Here is a 25,262-nt window from a genome sequence, read left to right as displayed (position 1 = left end):
ACCTGGTCGTTGGTGCACACCTTCACGTCCCACTATGCCATTGTTCAGCAGGCGAGAGAGGACACGGGATTCAGCAGATTCATGCTGAGGACTGCTCACCGGTAACTCCTACCCACCTCCAAGGTATTGCTTTTTAATCACCTATAATGGAATGGACATGAGGAACACATCTCGAAGAACAACAGTTACTGGTAAATAACCCTGTTTTTTTGCAAAATTAATTGGTGCCTTGACAGTGTTATATATGCAGAGATGTACAGCAACCACACGCAGTTCCTAACAGGCCCTAGAACATCAGGGACAGGTAGAGCAGAGAACACTAAAATGAATGACTGTGGCTCACTGTAAAAGAGCTCTTTCAAAGCCTCGCTGAGCCACATAGTCCTGCACTGAGCTCTTCCACTAGCCCTTGAGTCTGGCTGTTCAAACCCAGCAGACAGCAGCTCCACCCCGGACCTCCGCCACGGTGGCAACTTTTCCTCCTTGGCTTCACAGATCTTATGCAGGACACAGCAGGCAGCTATAACTGTTAGGATTTTTTTTTCACTGAAATCGAATCTTGTGAGTACACAATGCCAGCATCCCTTCAGTCTATCAAAAGCACATTCAACAGGCGTTCTGCACCCACTTGGGTGCTAAATGAGTCTTTCCTTGGTGCTGTTGAGGTGTCTGATGTACAGCTTCAAGAGCCAAGAGAGCAGGGGAGACTGGGCCCCCCCCAGATAGCTAATGGCATTTCAACGTTACCAATGGTAATCCGCCAGTTAGGAAAGTCCCTGCTTGTCACTTTCTGAAAAGTCCTGTGTTCTTAAAGATATGATGTCATTTGCCTTCCCTCACCAGCTCACCTTGATGTTGGTGAAGCATCCCTAGTGATCCACCAATGCTTCCATAACCACAGAAAAGTAGCCCTCTCTGTTGATGTATTCTGTGGCAGTGGCCAGGTGTAAAAATAGGGACATGAATACCATCTATTGCTACATCACAGTTTGGGAACCCCCTTGCTTCTAATCCATTCTCTATGTTTTACACATGGCTGAGAGTCACAGTCCTGCATAGCAAATGATACGTGGCCCTGCACACTTGCCGACAAAGGCCCATGCAGTGAGTTTTCCAACTCCAAAATGATTTCCCACTGACTGGTAACAATCCGACGTTGCAAGTGTCCACAGTGTGGAACTCACTTCTTCACTGTCAGTGCAGGTCTCATTTTCATGTCCCCGCTCTGGAGGACTTGGTTGGGGCTCAGTGCACAGATTCAGGAACATAGCCTTGTGCATCCAAAAGTTCTGCAGCCACAGCTCATCACCCCAAGCCTGCATTATGATGTGATCCCACCAGTCAGTGCTCATTTCTTGGGCCCAGAAGCAGCGCTCCACCATATGCAGCTGCTCTGCAAACACCACCAGCACCCTTGTATTAGTTCCCAGCAATCTGTCCTCCAAGAATCTGTCATGTTTCCCACTGATTCAGTTCTTCTTACAGCTCTGCAAATATCTGAGGATTGTGTGTCCTGTGTTTGCAATGCTTATGACAACAGTGCAGAGCTGTGCAGGCTCCATGCTTCTATCAGAGATGGCAGACAGTGAGGAGGACTGCACAGGTATGTGGGATTTTTAACAAGGTGCCAAAATTATGGGTTACAGAAGACATTATGGGAAGGAAACAGTTGTATGCTGGGAGTTTGATCCCTTGCTCCCAGTTACCTCTGCATAACTTCCTGAAAACACTATCCTGGACAGTGGCAGGTTGAACACTGGGACACCTACCCATGGTGCACTGTGCTGTGCATTGAGCCAAGTGCTCCTGGTGAGTACGCACAGCACTAACGCAAGAAGCCAAGTGTGCACGCACACAAGCAACATACTAACTGTGGTGGCTTTATCGTGACATCACTTGAGTTGACTGAAGTTTGTATTGTGGACGTGGCCTAAATAACACTAAGCAATATGCATGAAAGGATGCATGCTCCAGTCAGAGAGGAGGATGTACCCAAGGGGGTAGAACTCAGGAACGGGACAGATTCAAAGAGAGAAACACTGTCCAAATACAAGACAAATGATCCTGAGAGGTAAAGCGTATGAAGCTGTGGAATCCTCTCTCCAGGAAATGGCTGGAAGCTCCATCACTGGCGACCGTGAGAATTAGACTAGACCATTCTGTCCCTGCCCTGGCTTCAGGAATGAGGCTGGATGGAGCCTAGCACAACTTTTTCATATCTAAGACTCTATGTCCCCTAGTGCTCAAAGTGCTCAGTGCAGGGGGATGGATGATCTATGGGAATGAACACAGAAAGCCAGCAATGGCCAATGAGCATTTACTAAAAAAGCTCTGCTCTGACCTAAGCATCTAATAACAGCAACTAACCAAGACTGGCTTCCAAAAGCTCTTTGCTCTCAGTTCCCTTCACAGCAAAGGGAGGTGGGTGCAGTTCAGTAACAGCCAAGTCCGAGGCTGAACTCTGCCCTCTGCAACGGCATCTACGTGGCCTCTGCTTGGATTTGAGGCTGGGACTACATGACAGCTAGCACTGGCCTGGGGGCTAGAAAAGGTAAGTACTGCCCCCTTGTTCACAGGTGCCAGGAGTTCAAACACTAGATTCACAGACATGGCTTTGGCTCAGCTGAAATAAAGCCACATCACTCTGGGGAAAAGCCCATTTGTAGCTGTCTTTCACCGGCAGAAATCTTGGTGTAAGGCTATGGGAGACACCAGGAGCTCAGTTCTCCCATGACTGATGGCGTGAGATGCAAAGCCTTTACACAGCAAAGGGAAAAGGAGCTCCTTTGAGACCAGAGCCCTTTAACAAACAAGAGTTACTGCGCAATGCAGTCGAACTGCCCTCAGTGGGGCAGAAGAGATTCAGCCCATAGAAACTGAACATGCAGTGTTCAGGGTCTCATTTGCAACGGAGAATTCCAGCTTTCTGCAATGCAGGGCTGGCCCAGTCACTACTGGAGGCGAAGGAGGTGCTGAAGCATAGCCTGCAGGGAAGAAGTCAAGAGGGAAAGCCCAGGTAGCAGCTACGAAACACCCTTGAATTATTATATACAAGTCTATAAAACACCAGGCAAAACACAGACTGTACGGAGAAGCATCCTGCTCTGGCCTCTTGGAGAATGGGATGGAGCTTTGCTTGCTCTAATTGTAAAGGGTAATCTTCAAAACAAGAGCTTTGTAAACTCCTTAGTAACTGACTCTGCATCTCTCCAGCTGTGCGTGATGCTACGATTACCCTCAGGGGACAGGAGATGCTGCTGCTTCAGACTGGAACAACCCAAGGGGAAGAAATAATTGAAATACAGCAGTTCAACTGTGGAATGAAGCGAAAGCAAGGAGAGGAGGGGTGGATAAAAGTTGATTCAACAGCTGCTTGTTTGTGCTCATCCTTGCCATCACCATAAAGCGAACGCTGCAGCACAGTGGTGCTCATCTAACCCTTAAGCAGACTGGGGACAGGACAGCAGTGGCTGTCTTTTGCATTAACTATGAATGGGATCTCCTCTGTAATGAGGTTCTCACCCCATCAGCTAATGCTCTCCTTTCACCAGGCCCAGCACACATTACCCATAGATTTCCAAGAGAGAGGTGCAGCTGCCAAAGAGATCTGGTTAGGGCTTGTCTACACTTAAAACACTGCAGTGGCACAACTTCGGTGTAGTTCTTTGGTGAAGACACTAACTATGCTGATGGAAGAGGCTCTCACATTGATGTAGGTAATCCACTTCCCCAAGAGGCAGTAGCTAGATCAACACTAGAATCCTCCTATCAACCTAGCACTGTCTACGCTAGATTTTTCACTCCCCTGAGTGATGTAGTTATACCGACCTAATTTCCTAGTGTAGACCAGGTCTTATATCATACCTTCCTGACCTCTCCATGAACAGGTGCAAAGCACTGCTGGCCTCTCATCCTGCTAGGTAGAGTCCGGGGCGCCCAACAACACAAAGACACAACACACAAGCTAAAAAATAGACTTTATATTCTGTATAGATGTAGAAAAGTCAAACAGGTCAGGCAGGGATTGGGAAGAGGCTAGGTGTCAGGTCCCTGTCTCCACCTCCACCACCTCTGCCACAGCACCGAAGCCCACGCCCTCCTGGATGATGACCATGTCACTGGGGGAGCCCTCGTCCTGCATGATGATACATTTGTGCTCGTGCTCAGAGATAGTGATCTCAATGATGTCTTTGTTCATTTGCAGGTGCTCAGTAGGGGTCACATTGTCCAGCACCCTACACACCCCGGCCTCGAGAGGGCTGCCTGGGCGCTGGTAAGTGGCAATGTAATGCCTGTTGGCAGTTATCAAGAGCTCTGTCTCGTTTTCTGGTGCTGGCATCTCCACCGACTGCACCATGAGCACCGCAGGCTCCTCGGTCCCCTCCTCTTGAGGGACCTTCCTCTTGAGCCTCTTCCTCGTAGCCTTTGGTGTGTCCATGCCCAGCAAGAGCGCAGCGTCTACCAGCTTAATGGAGTTGCTGGCCCCCTTGTGAATGACCTTGTGGCGCTTGAGGCTCTGCAGGAGGGTGTAGCCCATACCACAGACATCGCACTTGTAGGGCATGCCCTCCAGGTGGGATTTCAGGTGCCGGCGCAGCTTGGTAGCCAGCGTGTAGGCCCTGCCACAATGTTCACACTTGAAAGGGCGCTCGCCAGTATGGAGGCGCTCATGGGCTCGCAGCGTGTGGGGGTCCTTCAGCGCCTTGCCGCATACTGTGCACAGGTGGGCCTCCCCAGTGTGGGAGATGAGGTGCCGCCGCAGCTCCGGCAGCTGGGGAAAGGCGTCCCCACAGAAGCGGCACTTGTATGGCTTCTCGCCAGTGTGGAGCCGCAGGTGGCCTCGCAGGTTGCCTTGCTGCCGGAAGTCCTTGCTGCAGTAGGGGCAGATGTAGGGCTTCTCCCCCGTGTGCAGGCGCATGTGGTTGCGCAGGGAGCCAGGATTGGCCAGGTAACGCTCACAGATGACACACTTGCACACCTTGGGGTTGGCTAGGCTGAGATCCTTCATGAGGTGGATCTTCCTGTGGATGCGGAGGGAGGGCCGCCGGGCGAACGTCTTGCCGCACTCTTCGCAGGCAAAGGGCCGCTCACCCGTGTGCAGCACCTCGTGCTCCCTGAGGTCCCGCTTGGTGCCGTAGGCCTTGTCGCACTGCTTGCACTGGAAGGGGCGCACACCCCGATGGAAGAGCACGTGGGCCTTGAAGCTCTCCTCAGAGCTGTAGCTCTTGCCACATTCAGTGCACAAGAAGGGCTTGTAGCCAGTGTGGGTGAACCTGTGTTTCTTGAGGTGGCAGAGCTGAAGGAAGGCCTTGCCACACTCCCCACAGCGATACCTGCGCTCACCAGCCTCATCCCCATGTGGCAGGGACTTCTGCTGAGATACACCCGGGCACCCAGAAGGCCCCTCCTCCAGTGCAATACTGACCTCCAGCTCTGGGTACTTGTCCTGCTCCTCAGGACCATGAGACAGGCCCTTCTTCCTGTGCTCCAGTTTGGAATGGTTTTCGGAAACCTGACTGGCTTTCTTGAAGGTCTCTGTACCACCTCCCTCGGAAGTGCTGTGCCTCTTGGTTTCCTGCCCAGACACCCTGGCACTGCACTCCTGCAGGCACTTCTGGAACTGGCCAGCCAGGGCATGCACCTTGTGTGGCTTCCCAGCCAAGCGAGCGCTGAGTCGAACCCCGTTTGAGGGAGACAATGGCAGATGGGGAGTTGAAAGAGGCATATCCTGGGAAGCACCATCTGCTCTCTCTGCCTTGGGCTGGGGGTCCATCCTCTTGACGGAGTCCTCTTTGCATCTGCTGCTAGTCTTAGTTGCTGAGGTGCCCTCAAGGTGCTGATTCTGTTTCCACTGCACCTTGGCTTCCCCAGACTCACGTCTAGGGGTCATCCTTTCCTTCTCCTTCCTGCTGTTGTCCTGCAGCCTGCCGGAACATTTGACTGGCTGCCGCCTACCTTCAGCTCTAGTTTCATTCTCCATCATCTTGGAGTTATCAGGATCGTCTGCACAGACAAAAAACAGGGAGAAAATCAACACTGGCTGCTGCAAGACAATAGGCTTGTTACTGGAACGCAGAGTAGGGAGGAACTCAGAGACAGACACTACTACTCCCCCCCCCCCCCCCCCACTGGCTGCACAGAGGTGGGAGACCATCCTGCAACTACTTTCCCCAGGACACAGACCCTGCAGTGTGGCTGCATCCAACCCTGACACAGCGCAAGGGCTGGGCCGGCCCTGCCTCTCCACGCCAGGTACACCAAGATAGCAAGTGAGAGGGACAGAGACTCGCACGCCCAGTCCTGGCCCACAATCCAGGTATGGAGCAAGCAAGCTCAGCTTGGCAGGATCCAAGGGTGGAGGGGCTTAGTTTGGGGTGAGAGAGTCCTTTGTGGGGCAATCTGGGTGCAGGCAGCTCCGAGGGGGGTCTGGATGTGGGGGGGATCTGGATGCACAGGGGCTTGTTTGGGGGTTCTAGGTGCAGGAGAATGGGACACTGAAGAGGGGTCCAGGTGAAGGTGGTTGGGGCTTAGGGGGGGAGGAGAGGTGTGGGGAGAATTGGGTTTGGCGGGAGTCCGGATGCAGTTGGTTTGGGCTCAGTGGAGTGGGAGTCTGAATGTGGGGGCTCATCAGGGCGGTCCATGTGCAGGAGGGTGGGGGTTTGAGTGCAGGGGACTCAGTGTGGTGGGGGTCCAGATGCAGAGGGCTCTGCAGGGTTCTAGATGTGAGAGGGGCTCAGTGGGGAAGGGTCTAGGAGCAGGGGGTCCTGAAGGAGGGTTCTGGGTGTGGGGAGGGGTGAGGCTTGGCAGGTGGTTCTGGGTGCAAGAGGGCTGAGGCTTGGTGGGGGAGAATCCAGATGCACAGGGGTTGGGCAGACGGGGGGAGGGGGGGGCAGCTCCCTATACAGTGACCCCTCTCCCCACAGCTGAGGAGGGATAGGGGCAAGAAATGCGTGTGGGGGTGTGGAGCTTCCTGCAGCCGAGCGGGGTGTTCTGGGATCTGACCTGGCGCTGGCTGCTCCTTGCAGGGAAAGAGGAAGTCCCATCCTTCCTTGCCCCTCCCAGCCCAGTTGTGACCAGCAGCTGAGCCTGGCACAGGGTAGGAGCCACTGACTGCGTTATCTCCAGCCCCCTGTGGCGATTTTACCTCTCTGCTAGCTGCTCTGGGCTCCCAAAATGGCACAGCTGTACTGTTGGGGAGGGACACATGACTCCTTTTCAGCTTCCCTTTGCTTCCCCATCAGAAGTCATTTTTCTGGAGGAAAGCAAAGAACTCTGTGGCGGACATGAATTCTGTATGCACGCAGTGGTGCAGAATTCTCCCAGGAGTAATTTCTTTTTGGATTTACAGGCCTTTCTAAATTCACTCCCACAAGGGGTTCACAGTCCCAAGAGCTTGCATTATTCTGGGACTGAACCAATGCTCTAAGCTTTGAAGACACTGGTTATGGGGTTTCCAGAATCATATAGTCATGGCCTTTTCATAAGAAGAGAACAAGGTTTGCATGTCCTGTGAAACGAACGTACCTGCAAAGGGCTCTGATGCATTCCCACGTGGGGAGGCCCCTTCCCTTTGCACCACAGCTTCTACCTTTGGAGTGGTTGTCTCCGTCACAGCTGCCACTGCCAGCTGTCCCTTCAGCTTCTCCTCACCAGGAACAGCTATCCCCTCCGATGCACGCAGGAGCATTCTTCCCTCCACCTGGGCAGGACCAGCTTGGGCCTCTGTAGGCCAGTACAGCAACTCAGTGCCTGTGGCGATAGGGCGCCGCACTCGGATGTGGAGCCTTCCACTGATCCACACCAAAGCCACATTTGACTCATCCTCCCCCCGGCCTCGCTTCACCAAGCTGCAAGACACCAAGCTCAATGTCAGCACACACTTAGGGGTCAGTCTCTCTCTCGTGGACATCCTATTGGCTTCAGTGGGAGATCCAGGCTCTGAAAGCCTTCAGGATCAAACCTTAGTCAACTGAGAAGAGTCCTCCTAGGAAATAATCTTTTAATTGTCACTAGCTCCAGAATAAAGCTCTCTACAACTCCTTAAACACTCTTCACTACCCCAGGTCTCCATATCACTAGCTTTCCAGATGGGTCACTGGGAGGCCTGCTACAGAAACAAGCTCCCTCCACATTGAGAGCCAAGGATCCATCTTTCCCCTTACATACACAAGGAAAGAATTACATAGCATCTTTCATCCCAAAGAAGCCCAGATACAAACTGGACAGCCAGGGAGCATTTCACTCACCCCTGAAATGCAGCCAGCTCTGGGGTAGAACATGGAAGATGGCACCTTCCAGCAGCACAATTGTCAACTAGGACACAGAACCGACAAATGAAAAATACCCCATGACGAGTTACCAACACCATATTCTGAAGCACCTTGGCTATTTCTTGGAAGTCTGCCATCCATGAATACTTCTTAGCGAGACCACCCCACAAAATGTAACAGTGGCTACAAATCCTCTCTTCACACGGACAGTATGTCCCAAAGGGAACCCCCATGCCATTCCACACAGGGCTACTAACCTCCTCCAGCTGGGGCTCCTCTCACCAATGGACTCATCACTCCAGCAGCCAGGCACAATTGCCTGAAAATCAAAATGAATTCAGAATAGACCTACAAGCCCAGTGGCTGCCCCTTCACTGGGAGCTTGCTGATGCTCCTGGCACTTCCTGTTACCAGTCTCTCTATAGCAACTCAGGCACTCAGATATCATAGTGAGGGGCAGACAAATAAGGCCTGACACCTGGTGAGGGGTGTTTGCAGACTCCCTCTGCTATAGTGGAAATGCTGAGGCAAATGCTGCACATGGGAGCCAGCCACTGGGCAGCAGAGAACAAAGAGCTTTGGCTGAGGGCTGACAGCTGGATGGACATCTGGGCTCTCTAGCAGGGCAGCTCCAGGGCTGGGCACCCGCGGGGGGAGCTGGGACCTAGCGGGGAATTTCCGACCTCGCGCCGCGTCTCCCTCTGAGCCGGCAGCGTCAGCAGCTGCCTCGCTGCCCCGGAGACCCCGCGTCCGCCAGCCCAGCCCGGCACCCCGCCTCCGGCCGGGCCGGCCCGTACCTCCGGGGGCGCCGTCTCTGCCGCACAGTCCAAGTCCTCAGCCCCGGGCCCGAGGAGCGCTCCCGGCGGCAGGGCTCTCCCCACGCACCAGACGCCCATGCCCGGTTCCTGAGCCAGGGAGGGCCCCAGGGCCAGTCCCGGAGGGAGGCTCCGCAGGACTCCGCAGGGCTGCGCTGCCGGGTCCCGGATCCGCCCCGGGGGGCCGCGGACGGGGCGCTGCTCACGGCCTGCGGGGAGACAAGGGAGCGGCGGCGTTACACGGCCCGGCCCGACCCGGCCCGGCCAGCGGGGAGGCGCAGGCCCCAGCGCACGGTCCCACCGGGGGCTCGCACCAGCCCCCGCTTTCCCGTCCAGCACCGTGACCGTCCCGGACACTCACCGAGGCGGCCCCCGTCCATGCCCGCCCCGTCCCGGCCGCGCCCCCCGCCCGGATCCTGCAGCTTCACCGGAAAGGCGCGCGCCGGCCCGGTTCCGCTCGGGAGCGGCCGGCCCCGAGAACAGGGGGCCTCGGGCTCAGACCCGCACGCGCCGTCCCGGCTCCCGGCTGCTGCTGCTGCTGCCCCGTTGAGGGCGGAAGCGGAACCCTCCGCCGAGCCACTCGCGGCCCCGCCCGGACGACTTTCGCTAGGGGACCCAGCTTGAAGCGGGCGGGGACCGGAAGTGGAGCGTGGGGGTGGAGGGTGGGCCGGCGTTTCCATGGAGAGGGGATTCCTCTTCCGGTTCGGAGGCGGATGTTTGTGACTTGTGAGTGAGCGGGGCTGACAGGCGGGAGCCTCCGGCTGGTGAGAGGGGCGGAAGCGGCGGTCGCGGTCTCGCGGGGGGGGCCGGACTGCGGGGCTCGGGTGAGTCTGGGGCGGCCTGGTGGGTGGGTGGAGCAGGCCGCCGGCCACCAGGACTCCTGGGTTCGGCCCCTGGCTTGGCCCGTGCCCGCGCCTCCTCGCCGCGCTGTCGGGGGAGGAGGGGATCCTGGCCCTCGCCCCCTAAGACGGGGGGTCAGTGAGCTGACACCTGCAGAGCAGCAGCAGGCGGCGGAGGGAGGGAGGAGAGGTGATGAAGGCGGGGCGGGGCGGGGCTGTCAGGTAGCATTTTGGCCGGTGGCGGGAGATGATTGTATCTCGGGGGGGGCTTGGTGGAGGATTGGGAGCTCGGGTTGGTTTTGTTCCTCTGTGCTTGGGAGGACTGGACTGTGTGTGGGGCTTGGCAGGCCGGGTGCTCAGCTGAGGAGCTGTCTGCTGGGCACTGGGACTGCAGACCGCTGCTCGGGTCCACCCGCATCCTTCTGGGTAGGAGCGAGGCCTTTAGTTCGCTTTTTAAAAACAAGGCAATTCCCAGACAAAATGTTGTTGTTCAGGCTGTAAATAGAGTCTCCCTAGTTTGCGTTGCTAGTCTCGGAATGTTGTTAAATTAAAAAAAAAAAGAAGTTTGGAAGTGAGGCAGGTTTGAAGGTAAGTGGTCAGCCCCAAGCGGAAACCAGCCATTGTACGCTTTGGATGGGCTGTACTCAAAATACTCACTGGGCACCTCTTTTTAGAGAGATGAGGCTGGAAAATGCTTTTTCTGTAGTCCCTTTGGCTTTCCAGACATTGTGCCTATGCCTGGCTTCCTTTGCACTTTCAGAGTTTGTGTCTAGATGGCCTCCTAGAAGAACACCCCTCCCACTTGAGGCTAGCCCTATGTGTTTGTATTGGAAGAGGGTGGAGTGCTTGGGAAGTTAGAGAGCTAGAGTACATACAGAATGGGAGCAGAACTGCTTCAGATAAGGCAGTCAGCACTTAAAATGCTCAGGGCCCCAAGACTGGCTAATGCCCAGGTTCACAGTGCTAAAGGGAATTGAAGGACTTTTAATGGATCCTTTATGATTCAGGAGAATCCTTTTGGATTCAAGAGCGTTTCCTGAGGTTTGGACAGACTAAAATCTACTATTTAACAGAGCCAGGAGGCAAGCAGGTGAGTGCAAACCAGTGAGTCTAGAGGGCAGAAGCACTAGAATCCCAATCTGATGGAGGGGGAGCCTGATGGGCTGGGTGGGGGAGTTTGGGTTTAAGGGTGTGCTGGAGTTCTCTAAGGAGAAGACTTTTTCCTGTGTGGAACAGAAGCAAAGATCAGGAGCTGTAATATGCTTCAGTTTTTCCCAAAGCATTTATCAAATTTGTCCATATTCACAATTAACATCTGAGACACAAGATAGACTAGGGCACTGGGGAGAAAACAGGAAATTAAGGAATCCTGAGAGGGTAATGTCTCCTCTGAATCAGGTGCCTCAGAGGTCACTTTATATTATTGTTCATAGCATCTATGGGATTTGAAAATAGAGGATCAAATGCAGCCATGGTGCAAAGTCAGGCTGCTTTTTTGAAATCTGTGAAGATACACTGCTTTCTGTAGTGCTGAATTTGGAACATAGACATTGTCTTAGTGAAGCAGACCTGAGGTCCATCTAGTCCAATATTCTGTCTCCGTCAGTGGCCAGTGCCAAATGTTTCAGATGCAGGTGTAAGAACTCTGCAGTAGGCAGATGTGGTACAATTCTCCCTCCCTCCCCCCCATTTAGGTCTCACCCTGAACTCTAATGGTTAGATTTTCTTAAGCTCTGAAGCATGAGGTTTGATATCCTCTCCAATTTTTGTTAGCAATAACAGTTAGAATTCTTGATATTCTTGTTATCCTTATAGATGTCCAGTCCCTTTTTGAATCTCGTTGCCTGAATCTTGAGTTTGGCTCAAGGATCCAGGTTTGCAGAGCAGGCTGGGCTAAAAGGGGGCTCAGTGGGAGCAGGCCAAAGGGAATTTGTTTGTGGCTGGCAGGAAAGATGTATTGTGTGTTCAGGGCTGTCACATGACTCTAGTTCCTCAGAAGTTCAGCAAAACTCCTGTGGTGGGTGGGTCTGGAGTGGAACAGATAAGCAGCTTGTGCTGGGACTTCAAGGGAGGAACCTGAGATCAGCTTTTCAGCTTTCTTCCTTGTCCTCTGCTAAGCTAGAGGTAGGTTTGCGGTGACTGTGGTGCCTGGCTTTTGGCAAAGCATTTGAGACTGGAAAAGAAATTCCATTGGACTCAGCTGTTACTGCAACACTGAAGGACCAAAGTGTTGCAACAAGCAGCAGTGTATCCATATTGAGTTAGTGGGGTCATTAACGATCTGGAAGAAGGAGGTTTGGCTCTTTACATCTCTCTTTCAGGATGATACCTCGGCATATGCAATCAGCTGAGTCATTTGAGCTAATAGCTCCCGGGGTTGGGGGGTTGGGCAGCATTGTCACAGAGGCATCATGGGACTCATTCTGGCCACACCTGAGTTGGTTGATTTCAAGGCATATCTGTTTTTCCAGGTACTTTCTGAAGGGCTGGGCTAATGTGGTGAGTTATAAGTCCTGATGTGTTGAATGGGCTGTGAGAGTGGTGTTGACACTGAACTGGGCAAAAACAATTTGTATAAAAATTAGTAACACTTGAGCTCAGAGTAAAGAGCAGAGGCTTTCTCTGATTTGTAAGGCAAAAGAATTATGTATGCAGAAGAGACTAAAATGGCAGGAGTTGCGGACACCAGCAAGAACAGAGAAATAATTCAGAGAGCCCCAGAATTTTGATCCATATTGAGTCTGGCAGTTGCTGATTAGTATGAGATGTGGTTGAGGAAGGGGAATTGCTACTTTGCTTGATGATATATTTCTTCTTTAATGTGTTTAAATATACATCAAGGGCAGTTGGTGATGTGGATGGGCGTTCTTTGTGTGGAGTATTACATCTAAATAAATAATGCTACTGGGAGAAGAATGACCAAACCCCAGATGCAGTTGGAGGAGGAAGCCTTGGGAGCTGAGAACCTGGAGGGGAGAGGCAGCAAATGAGACAAGTTCATGATTCAATAGTGCTGCAAAAAAAGCTAGTGTCAGAGGCTACATATGCATAGACTTCAGAGGACAGAGGGATTATTCCCTGGGGAGACCCCACCTGGGATCCTGCATTCAGTTCTGGGCCCCTCAATCCCAGAGGTTTCCTTTTCCAAAGCAGGAAGAGAGTGGGGGTTGGGTGCCCTGCTTTGGAAAGACTTTCCTTGGGGTACTGCATTCAGTTCTGGGTACCTCAGTATTGGAAGGAATTCTGAAAAGAGCCTCAGAAATTCTCAGAGGGCAGGAGGGATTAACTCACAGAGATGTAGCAGATTTAGCTTGCAACTCCTTGCATCCCCCTGGCAAGGGCTTCTCTGTCACAAGGAGCCTGAACCCAATATCAGGCTGGGGGAGCTGCCTGCATGTGTAAAGGGCCAGGAAGTCCTGGACCAAAGGCTGGAAAGGGCTCTTTTGGGTGAGAATGCCAGCTGTCACTCAGGGCACTGTGGCCCTCTTTTACTGCAGACCTATAAAGACCCTCCAGATTACTGCACTCTGTGCTGTGTGATGCCAACATTGGAGACCCAACCAGTGAAAGGAGCCTGCTAATGTGGAATCCCCTTGATGTTGGCCTTTAAACCAATAACTCGGGCCTGTGGCTCAGTGTTGCAAGCTGTTCCTGAAGCCAGGTTTTGGCTTTCCCTGTGGTGAGGACTAAGGGAACCCAGCTCCTTGGTGGTGCTGGTCCAGGGACTTGTAGAATTTGGACTTATCCCTTAGCTCTTCAAGACACTGCTTTGCAAACTGCTGCTGGTGAGCAGCAATGAGAGTCAGATGTAGAGGACTCTGATCAAAGGCTTCCCACTGATCAAGGGGGTGGCAGCAGTTAGGATGGAACCTGAATTCCCTCCATTCCTATTGAAGTTGGTGTGAGTTAAGATAGCACCTTGCAAGGATCTAGGGTCTGAAATGGGACCAGCTGAGGGCAGTTTGCATGCAACCTCCCGCGGTTATCAGACTTCACATCCGAGTGTCTGCTGAATTATTGGGGAAGTTACCTTTGGGCTGTGGATTCTATAATCAGACTGAATCACTGCAAAAGCTAGCTGCAGTTGCTATAGAAACTGAATCTGTTGTTGCTAGGTGTAGGGGGCTATTGTCTCTTGGCTGCAGCTGCTGCATAGTTCCAGCATTAGCTCATGGTCCAGAAGAGCACACTGTCCTGCTCCATGTCCCCACTGAGATCCGAGGAAAAATCAGACAGCTCTTCCAGCTCTCAGGAGGGGGGGCAGGGAATAGTTTTGCTTGGCTCTTGAGCTGACTGCAGATCCGTCAGGCCCTGCATACTTTCTGATTCGCCTCGAAGATCCTCTGCCCATATATGTCTGTCTCGCTTGGGTTATGGGAATCTGACTTGACTTGCTATAGCTCCCAGACATCGGGGAGCCAAGGACAAGTTAAAGACTGTCTCTGAGTTGCTGAGGAAGAGATAATGAAGGGTCAGAGCCCCCAACTACCCCATGATGCTCAAGAGGGAAGGGAAAAACCCTCAAGGTTCCAACTAGTATCCTGGCAAAATCTCTGCCTGATCTCAGACCTGGCAATTGGTGTAGCCCCAAGCATACAAGCAAGACTCTGTGGTGTCTAATCTTGTTCACACTCCAAAATTTCTTTGGTGCTCTTGATAACTGTTCATAGGCTTCTTGCATCTTTGGATCTCACAAGCAGCTGTAGGAACTCAGAATTTAAAACACCAAACTCCCCTCCCCCACTTCCTTGCACTCCAGGAAAAAGCCACATTGGGTGTATAACCACAGCTGCTTCTGTTAGTTTTGAGGCAAGGTCATGTGTTCTGCTGCTTCCTAGTTCCCAGCTGCTGCAATCCTCTTCTGGGCATTCACACACAAACTAGGCAGTATCCCACTTCTACAGCCTGCACATGCCTGAGCTCCCCTCTGAACCATCCCCAGAACATGAGCATCCCCGTGAATGGTAGGTGCAGGACTCCAAAGCTATGTCCTGTGACGTGTCCCCTTTGGGATGCCTGTTGGCCTCTGAGTTCCCATCTTCATATTGGTGTTAACATTAGTTCCTGAGAACAGGGTCTGTACCTTGCTCCTGTCCATCAGCCTCCTTCATATCACAAGGGCATCAGCATTAAACTCAATCTGTTTCCTAGAGGGCTCCCCTTAGAAATGGGAATCTCCTGAAGATTGCTGTCTGCTGCTTTAGTTCAGTTTTGGGGTGGCAAATGTTCTGAGATTGAGAGAAACTCTCAGCAGCAGCGATTGAGTCTTGTGCCCTGGAATCTCCAAACTCTCTAGCCTCCTCAGCATCATGGCACAGCCTATATAGTGCTGCCTGCATCCAGTTATTGTGCTATGGAAATAACATAGGGTGTATCCTAACATTTTGCCCTACATGCTGGGATGGGGGAGAGAGGTGTTGCTGTGTGTGATGCTAAACGGAGAATGTTTGTGGGGCGGGGGGGAGTGTTGGCATTCTCCCTGCATTTTAGTCTAGTCAGTAACATTTTGGTCCAGTCAAGCTGCCCCCAGCAGGATTTAGTTTCTAATGCACGGAAGCACCCATGTGTGCCAGTGCAGAGAGCTTTTGAGAACCTCCCGATCCTCCCTGATAGCTGGGGGACATGAAATCTGGGAAAGCTTCCAGACCAGGGCCCTGCTGTGCAAACAACTGGGCCCAATGCCAACTCCATCTGGAGGGTGAGTGGGGGGTGCTGTGTGGAAATAATGGCTGGAACAGTCAGTGTGTTAGGCAGGGACTGGTATAGCCTGTCACCTTCCCTTGTATTTCAGTGTCTCTCCCAATCTGAGTATTCTGGGGGGAGAACAGTCAGGCCACAGTTGGACTCAGGACAGAGACACACTGGAAGGGGTAATTAGGGCTCTTCCCCTTCTCCCCCCTCACAATAGGAGATAGAAGAGAAGGGTCTACTGTCAGGGTGTTCATGGGTGTAAGTAGAAAGGGTCTCTGGGTGGGCTTTTGGGGGAGAGAAGGTTTCGGGGTAGGGCAAGGGTGTGAGCAGTCTTTGGGAAGTCAGGAGAAGGGGTAGGAAGTCAGTGGATGGGCCAAGCGGTAAGGGAGGAGTGGGAAGGGAAAGGAGAGCTTCTGGATAGGCTATGGGAATAGAGTTGTGGGACCTGTGTGTGTCTGACTTAGGAATCTCTGTAGTTTTCCTTCTAGGCTCTTCAGGCAAGCAGCTGAGTTTGGGGGCCATGGCCATGGACCCGCTCTCGGAGTTGCAGGATGACTTGACCCTAGAGGACACCAACGAATCCCTGAACCAGCTCAAACTGGCCTCTTTAGATGATAAGAACTGGCCAGCAGATGAAGTGCCTGTTTTTCCCAAGTCAGGTGGGCATCCCTGCTGGGGCCAGCAGATATTTGGGTGTAGGGCTGGGTTTGAGGCCAAGAGATATCCCAGGGAACCCTGTGGCTTGGCCTGTTGCAGGGAACTCTGACTTTCTCACACTCTGAGTCCCATCTGGGATGTGAGGATTGGGAAATGGAGATGTGTGAATCATTTTGTGTCCAAAACTCATGGAGCAGGGCCTGGCTGGGTCCTCGTGGGCTGTGATGCCCAGAGAGAGCAGCTGAGTTGGCCAAAAGCATACAGGGTAGGCAGCAAGGTATGTGCAGAGGCCCCTGTGCTGTGAGCAGCCCTGATAATGCCCTTGGCTCCTTCCTCTCATACATGCTGGTTGAATTTTCATGCTCACAAGAGTCCTGAGCAGAAGCTGACTGACTGGACGCTATTCTGAGCTGTGGGGTTTAGGACACACACAGCTGCCTTCCCAGGACAAGGCTGAAACTTGACAACACTCGCTTCTCCTGTGACCAAATCAAGATTTCAAAAGCAGGTTTTCAGGAAGGCCAGTCTAGTGCATTAACTTCTCCCCATGTCACTGAGCCTCCTGCCCTCATCCCTGTGTCTCCAGGCCCCTCCCCGAGCTGCTCAAAGTCCGTTTCTGCTTTCGCGCTAATTGCTGGTTTCCTGTTTTTCTGTGCAGAGGACTCCAACCGCTCCCCTGAGCCCATCACTCACCTGCGCTGGGATGATCCATACTATGATATTGCTAGGCACCAGATTGTGGAAGTAGCAGGTAATGACTCATTCTCCCCACTCCGTCCAGTGTTGCCTCTGCAGCGGGATCAGATGTGGCTTTGTTACTTGGAATGGAAAGGGGCCTGCCCTGTGCCACACACCAGTGGCAGACAACAGAGACAGCTGGCATCTGGGGAGCCTTTGGAATGTCTGTGGCAGTTCTTATTTTCCATTGTCCTTGGTTTGACTCAGATTCATTCCCAGCTCTGCTGAGATGCATTCAGTGCAGCCCTGAGGCATGCTGCATCACGTCCTAGCTGAACACACCAGACTTGCCACCTCCCCCTGGTTCTTCAGGGCAGTTGCTAACATCAAAGTTGTCTGAGCAATCGGCACATAAACTGGTGGGGGACTATACAGTTTGCATAGTCAAAGCTTGTGGCCTTGTTCCTATGCAACACCCTTTACACTAGCTGGACTGTGGGGGCTGCCTTTGCTGGGTGTGTCTGCTATAGGGAGCAGCAGGGAAGGGTTAACATTGTTATTTCTGTGATAATTAGGCTGCAGCGCTAACATTCCTGATTCCCTCCCTGTTTCACAAACATCCTTTTAAATATGTTAACTCTTGGAGCATTGCAAACACCCTTTGCCATTACAGCTGGAATCTCTGTGGTAGGAGTTTTTTGAAGGTGTTGGGAGTACAGTGCTAAAGCTGGGAGAGGGAATGCAGGTGAGATTTTGGTCTGGAACCAAATCCAGCTTACCTCAGTTCTCCTGCTGCCAGAAACCCTCCCCAGTCCACCACAACTTGATTCTCCCATTTCTTCAGCTTGCATTATTCATGCACCCTTCCACCAGTCCTGCACCCTGGTTTGTGTTCCACATGTGAAAAGAAATTGAGTTTTGGGGAGGGGGAAAGAATCGCAGGCCTGAAGAATAGCAGATTCCTTGACAAAATGAAAGTTGTATTGCTATTATCTCTTTCTCTAGGCTTTTTGGGACATATGGCTGGGGTATAGCTCATTTCTTCTCTTCAGTGATGCCACTCCAGCTCTTCGGAGAGTCTCACTGTTGTTCTGTCCCTCTAAATCTATGGCTTTTTCCAGGCTACTAAAACTAAGGCTTTTTTCAGGCTACTTTGTGCCTTGGGAGCCTTGGCTGCTCAGGATAAGAATGGAATAATTTAGTCCCTGGCCAAAGTGTCTCTGAGGGTATGTCTACATTGTGATAAAAGACCTATGGCACATCTGCAGCTGGCCTGGGTCAGTTGGTGTGGGCTCAGGCTGTGGTGCTATAAAATTGCTGTGCAGATATTTAGGCTTAGGCTGGAGCTTGGTCTCTGAGACTCTGCGAGGGAGGAGGGTCCCAGAGCCCAGGCTTTAGCTCAACCCCGAAGGTCTACATTGCAGTTCTATAGCCCTGCATGCTGAGCTCCACGAGCCCAAGTCAACTGACATGGGCCAGCTGTGGGTCTTTTATTGCAGTGTATTCATACCTTCAAAGTCTTCTTCACAGTGTACTGATTTGCCAGTGGTTCCTGATCCAGCTGCCAGGGACTAAAGTTCCAAGCACGGGGGCTGTCCCAGATCACCATACTGTTCTCCATAATGCTGTGGTTGGGGTGGAAGAGTGCAGGTTTATGCTGTTTAATGCTTCAGTGACAGAAGCTTGGCTATTTGCTGTTGTGGATATTTGCTAAGACAGAGCAGGCAGGTGTTTCTAAACACCAGGAGTAGAAGAGTTAAATGACACTCTGAGTCACTTCAGACAAAGCCCACGGTACTTAACTGAGTGGTTAAATCAGAGCCATCAAGAACCACAGAGCTATGGGCCCAAACCCCGGGTATCCTCTGTCGTGTTTGTGCTGATATAATCTCCAATGTTTCTGTGGCACTTTTATCCCAAGGGACCCCAATGTTGTTTTACAAACTGCATGAATTGACGTCACTGAAATCCAGCCAGCTCAGAGGCAGGGCACAAATCTACATAATAGGATGCAAAGTGAAGAATTCCATATCTAACTGAAATGGCAGGTGGGATTTCAGGAGGCTCTCATGGTGGCAGGATGACTGACTGGAGTGTGTGCCTGGGCTGTGAAATGAATCTCCTGCCCCACTGTGGGTAGGTTTACACCATTGGGGTAATTATCTATCTACCTTAATTTCTCGCATGCCTGTCCCTGTGATCTCAGAAGCCTTTCTCTGAAGCTTCTGCCATTGGCTGCTGTTGGAGTTATGTTAGCAGACCAGCTGGGCTGACAGCCTGCTACATTTGTCCAGTTCCTGTGTTCTGTGATCATCTCAGGTCCAATGTGAAGGGCACTGACTTGCCTCATTCTGGGCTGGTGATTTCCTCCCCATTGCATATAGTCCCCCGCTTGCCACTCTCCCACCCAGCAACCATGTGCCCTGGGCATGCTCAGTGCCTGTTATTCAGCTTTGAATTCCATCAGCTGATGTCATGGAACCTATGTTGAAAAGATTCAGATCTGATCACTGAAGACCCAGAAAGCCCAATGTGACACTGTTTGGACTCCCTGTGTCTATAGGAACCAGGAGGGAGAGCACGGCAGTTGTAGAACTAGTCGGTGAATGGAGGGCAGGCTAGTACTCAATGCAAAGGGAGGTGGCCTCAGTCCAGACAGAAACATCACTACACCCACTAGCAGTTGGCACTAATTAGCTTGTTGGCAATTTCAGTGGAGAAGCCCAGGACTGAATGTATCATGGAAACGGAATTCCATTTTGACCCCCTAAAAAGGGGCATGGTCTGTCTAGGGCTGGGCTGAAGCACATTGGCAGCAGCTGGTGGGGGAAAGCTCACCCTGCTGCTGCCCCAGCTGAACTTGTTCTGAGAGTGGAGGCTGTAGCCAGAGATGTCAATCTGGGATCCTTCACCAGCAACCAGTGGTGTATTTGTCTTGGGTGGGGAGGAGTTGGCAGTGTAGCTCCAGTCAGTGGGTTAACTGAGATGTTGTCCAGAGGCTCCCTGACGTGTTCAGCTCCTGGCAGTGGGCCCTGTTGATTAGAGGGGCTGCCTGAGTCTCCGTGACAGGGCTGTTTATTCAGCCCTTAGTCAATAATTAATAAGGTGACTGAAACAATATTCAAAACATCACAACACAGCCCAGACCTCAGAATCACAGGATCACATTCCCAGGACTGCAGTGGGACATGTGCAGTCTAGGAGGGTCTGAACTGGTGCCGTTGGGCAGGGCCCACATTAATGATTTCGGAGGTGGAGAACGCACTGTGTCAGTGCTGCAATAAAGCACTAAGGGAGCCTCTTTCAGACTAGGAAGAATCTGATTAGAAAATAGCCTTTGGCAGCTGAAACCTTGGGCTGGAGAATTAAAACTGAACTGCTTCTGGCTCACCAGACAAGCTGCTGATTTGCACTTAAGCCTTCTAGGCAGTGACAGCTCACCATGGCCAGCCTAAGAGAATCAGTTCATGCCTCATTTTTCTTTCAATCATTACCAAATGGCTGCAGAGATTGAGGTTTTGCCCATCCTGCTGCTTCAATAGATTCCTCCTGTGGCTCTGCTCAGTCACCCATGCCCTGTCCTGCACTTCAGGACAGAGGACAAGTGGCTAATTCAGTCCATCTCTTCCTGAAGTGCATTCTGGGGCATCAGTGCTATGCTGAGACAAGGAAACAGAAGCTGAAGTCTAGTTCTCATCCTCAGGCTGAGCTTGTTGCACCCAGGGTTGTCATGTGAGATTAGAGCAGCAGCTCCTTCTTGATGGAAGGATGCACAATGTTTGTACAACACAGCTTAGTATTACAAAAACAATTATGGCTACAAAATAATTGGGACAGTCATTATATGGCTGCTGCTAATTTGTGATCTGGGTAGCCCTCTGGGCCCCCAAGTTGTCTCGGCCCTAAGAGGGAGGATTTGAACTCTAAAAGTGTGAAGTAGAACTGGTTGGAAAAACAGTATTTTGGTGATTGTCCCGTTTCCCCACTACCACCACAGAAAATGTTGGCTTTTTAGTGAAATATAAAAAACTAAAAATTTTTGATTCACAGTGGTTCTGAGTTGCCCCATGGGGCTTTTACTTGTGGGACATTATGCTCCCATTCTCTATGGGTCAAGCTCTCTGCAGGAATATATTTTCTCCTATGATGCACCATTTTCCCATCCTTGATAAAGTGAGGGTGCATGTTTGATGAGTCCCTAGCTGTGGTGCATCATGGGAAATGTAGTTCTGCTAGAGAGCCCAGCCCATAGAGGGGAATAGAGGTGTAAGGCATCTGAACTACAACTCCCATGAGGCCCTGTGACACCATTTTGAATCAGAATAGTTTAAATTTTGGCTAAATTATTTTGTTTTCTGAGTGTTTAATTTTTTTTGATGAAACATTGACATTTCCATGGAAAACAGACATATTTTGTGAAAAATTGTGTTTCTTCAGAAAACAGTTTTGTCAGAAAATTTTCAATCAGCCCTAGGGTAGAGATTTCTGGTGCATCCAGCATGCATTCCTTGTTTCTGGGTTCCTTTTCTTCTTGTCAGTGGAATTCCTGCTCTGTAGCAGTTAAATTCCTTAATCACTTGTGCAGAAACTCTAGCAAAGGCCGCTTGGCACCTCAGCCCTAACCGCTTCTGCAATGTAAGATTTGGGAGAAAGCACAACATGCAGCATTTGGAGAAGAGCTTGCTATCCTATGCTCTGAGCACCTTGTTGGAACCTCTCCAGACTCAGGCTCATCCCCTGGGCCGCCTCTCCAACCATCCGTATTTTGTTAGTAACTTCTAAAAGACCTAGGAGTCATTTCTGACACCTTGGGCAAAGACAAACTGAGATACAGTAGAATCCTGGCCCCAAATTACAGATGAAAGTGAATCCAGCGAACATGACTAATGGTTAGGGGCCATCAAGGAGGTGAGAGTAGGATCCAGAGAATGCAAATCCCCCTGGAATTTGGGGAAAACCGAGAATCTTAGAGTTGCTATAAAGCAATGTATTCCCTGCTCATCCTCCTGCCCTGTTTGATTGCATTCTAGAGGCTACGTAATGGTGAAGGAGACAAGGAAGCTGCCTTTACCCACTTATGCCTGTCTCCCAAACCTGCAGCTGCAAGATGCATTATAATCTCTGCTTTTCCCCCAAATAATTGGCTTTCTCCCACTTGGCACAAGGAAGTTAGAGCCCTATATGTGATTGCCTGTGAATAATCTGCTTCTGTGGAGGGTGGAAGATGCTGGCAAAGGCCTGGAGAGTGAGCAGCTGCTGCCTTCCTTCCCTTCAGCAGTGTAGCCTCTGTTCAATAGGCCTCTTCCCAATCCCTGAAATTTGAGGTTTGTTTCTGTTGTTTGTTATTGGTGAGAAGCAGTAGATTTCAAGCAGTAACTGTTAGCTTACTGGACTGCCCTTGCAGAACAGGCTTAGTGTTGGTGTGTAGCACAGCCTGCTGTGGCAGTGGAAAGCTTCCATCCCTGCAAGGGGAGAGGAATTCCAGTCCTGCTGCAGGCAGGGCAAAGGGCAGATCACTGCCCGTTGCTGTACCTTACTGTGTTGTACTTTGATGACAGATCCAGGAGCGAGACTGACTCCATCTGACCTTTGAACACATCTCTGAGTTCCTGCAGCTGCCATTTCAAGGGGATATTTTAATGTGCAATGGCAGTGACTGTCTGCAGAGCTTGTATTGGAGCTGTGTGTTGCAGTGTGTTGTGCTGGTGGCAGCAGGGCTTAAGCATAATTTTGTTGGGCCCAGTACAAACTTGTAAAATGGTCCCTCTCCCACACACATACCACAATCCCTCATCCCATACATATAATCTCATGAACCATGAAATTTTTTTTCCTCATGGTAATAGGGGTTGCAGTCTGGGCTGGGCCCCCTAGGGCCTCTGGGTCCCAGTAGGTGTACCCTTTCCCCACCCCCCCATATGGGGGCCCTGGGCAGCATCTGTGCTCAGCAGAGCTCCTGCATTGCCTTCCATCAGTGATAACAATAGTCCTTCCCCCTCTAGTGCAGTGTGTTTTCGTTGCTGTTCTCTGGACAGGAATCCATTCCCCTCTGCACTCAGGAGTATTTATGTGCTGGCTTTGGTAATGTTCCTTTGGGATATTGACATGGTGCAAAGTGATGAGCTCCCTCTGCAGAACTGACTTTTGGGACCTGCCAAGGAAGGCCCAGTTCCTGCCTCAAAATTTTGACATGTGACTGTGGCATGTGAGATTGGGAGGATGGGGTGGCTTCTAAGGGTAGCTGTGCTCTTGCCAGCCCCCTAAAGCTGGTTTAGTATCTGTGTTGGAGCCTGCCCTCTGAACTTGTTGAAGAGAGATGGAAATGGGTGGAGGTGGCATGAGATCTTTCAGAGATACAGATCCCTACCTAAGAGCTACTCTCTTTCACTTATTGGTAGGCAATAATATTAAGGGTTCACAAAATGTCATGGAAGCATCTGGAGTATAAATAGTCCCCAACTGTTGCTTCTTAAGTGAACTCCGGCTTATTGCAAAGTAGGCTGTGTGACCCGTCAGTGCCTAGAGTAGATCACCTGAAAATGCCAAGGTCCGGGCAGGCTGTAAAAGGAGAGCAGATTCTCTCAGCACTGGTGGGTAACACTGAAGTTAGACTCCCCAGCTAGCCACAAAAAATGCTTCTGATCCCCCACAATGGTTATCAAGAAGCTACACAGCCCCCTTATTGCATTTCAGTCTCAGACTCCCAATCAGCCACTAGGTCCAGTAAAGAGAGAAGTTATAAAAACGCTATTTCCTTTACCAGAAAGGTTCTCCTCATCCCCAAAGGGTCAGCCACGTTGCCTGATCAATATAAATTTGGATCTTACCCAAAATACCACACTGCCAGCCAATCCTTTAGTAACTAAAACTAAAGGTTTATTATAAAAGGAAAGAAACAAGTAATAAGAGAGATGTTAAATTGGTCAAAGCAATTAGATGCATACAAATGACTGTAAGGTCATATATCAGATTCTCAGTAGAATTGTGGCATTTTCAGGTCTGGTTTGCAGGTAGTCCCTCTGGTGTACATCAGTACCTGGATGGATCTCAGTCCTTTGTTTCACAGCTTCAGTTGCAAATGAGTTAATCCAGAGATAGGAAGCAGAAATGAAGACAGAAGACAATATGGTTGTGGGGTGCAGCTGCCTTTTATGGTCATTTGCTATGCTTGTGGAAATTTACAGAAACATGATGGAGTCCAGGGTCACCTGGGCAAGTCCTGGTGACTCACAAAGGTGTAGTCCTGGCTTCTCTCCCTGGACTCATTGTCTAGGGACTCAGGTGGAGCGCACAGGGCTACAGGATGCATGTGGTTTCTCTGCTGTAGCCAGAGGGACGGGAGATCAGCAAGGAACTCCTTCTATCTGGCTGCAAGGGGGGGAGGGGGAGTTGCTGCTGCTGGCAGAGGCTGGTGGCCCTTCAGGGTTGTAAAAATGATATCTGTGGCCCTTGAGCCAAAAAGGTTGGGAACCATTGCCCTAGTGTGTAGGGGAGTACTGGTATCCCAGTTTCACATATGGGGAAACTGAAGCACATAATAGGGAAATGACTCGACCAAGGTTACACACTGACTCAGTAAAAGAACCAGGAAAAGGCGCAAGAGTAAGACCCAGGAGTCCTGACTTTCAGTCCTCTCCTTTAACCGCTAGGTGACATTGCTTTTCATAGGAACATGGGAAAAGGGTAAGAGAGAACTCTGATCTCTGCAGCAGAACAGAGTATGAGTGAGGGTGATTGCCTGTTCAGACTCTGGAATTCGGTCCTTAAGATTATTCCTGTAAGGAGGCTTCAGACTTGGCTTGTTGTAACTTTGTTTCTGTTCCTCCAGGGCAGGGTGCATTTGATGGGGCCCAGTCAGGTAGGTAGAGTGACTGGTTCTCATGTCATTGGCACTGGATGCTCTGGATCATGGTATTCCTTTAGCATGATTGTGACCTGTAGCTGGGTTATCTCAGGGGAGCCCAAACTTTGCCCAGCCTAGGGCTGCGTCGGCAACTTGCCAGAACTGTGAAGGCTGCATGTAATGTGCACTAAACTAAGTAAATTGCAGCCACCGTCCTCTTCTTTAATGTGGAGGTGCAGCTAACTGGGATTGTCATCTCTGTGGACTGCACATCCGGCTCCATGTTAGACATGGTAGAACTCTCTGAGCTGAGTTTAGCCTGCAGACTTCATGCTGGGCACCCTTGGGTTCTCAGGTGTTGGCATGAGTTCTGTTTCTCCTCTTGCGTGGTGATGGTTTCTTTGGGCCAACTTAGCTTGGAGCCAGCTTCATCTTATTGTGGCGTGTGCTTCAGGCATCCGTGCTGAGA

The 25,262-nt window shown here is 51.2% G+C and overlaps 2 protein-coding genes across 5 annotated transcripts in view; one reads left to right on the top strand and one right to left on the bottom strand.

The window, feature by feature from the left end:
• Positions 1 to 3,960: 3,960 nt before the first annotated feature.
• ZNF408 (zinc finger protein 408) lies at positions 3,961 to 9,799 on the bottom strand. Its single transcript, XM_067557660.1, has 5 exons — positions 9,447 to 9,799; positions 9,068 to 9,294; positions 8,528 to 8,589; positions 7,525 to 7,847; positions 3,961 to 6,003 (listed from the first exon to the last, which is right to left on the bottom strand). The coding sequence occupies exons 1-5, from the start codon at positions 9,763 to 9,765 to the stop codon at positions 4,043 to 4,045; spliced, it is 2,892 nt and encodes a 963-aa protein (XP_067413761.1). The 5' UTR covers positions 9,766 to 9,799; the 3' UTR covers positions 3,961 to 4,042.
• The window catches only part of ARHGAP1 (Rho GTPase activating protein 1), a 33,795-nt gene continuing 18,324 nt past the window's right edge, over positions 9,792 to 25,262 (top strand). The window contains exons 1-3 of one of the 4 annotated variants that reach the window (XM_067557663.1): positions 9,792 to 9,849; positions 16,092 to 16,274; positions 16,931 to 17,023. In XM_067557663.1, coding sequence (XP_067413764.1) covers positions 16,136 to 16,274; positions 16,931 to 17,023 — 232 coding nt within the window. In that variant the 5' untranslated portion in view covers positions 9,792 to 9,849; positions 16,092 to 16,135. Of the gene's footprint in view, positions 9,910 to 15,819; positions 16,275 to 16,930; positions 17,024 to 25,262 lie in introns of those variants that run through there. The other 3 variants (XM_067557664.1, XM_067557662.1, XM_067557661.1) reach the window with 3 other exon arrangements.

This window comes from Emydura macquarii, unplaced genomic scaffold (assembly GCF_026122565.2).
Source record: "Emydura macquarii macquarii isolate MOO-44397 ecotype Brisbane River unplaced genomic scaffold, CSIRO-AGI_Emac_v2 contig_1876, whole genome shotgun sequence".
Lineage (NCBI taxonomy): Eukaryota > Metazoa > Chordata > Testudines > Chelidae > Emydura > Emydura macquarii.
The sequence above is the reverse complement of the archived record's forward strand: the minus strand, read 5'-3'. Positions and strand labels throughout refer to the sequence as shown.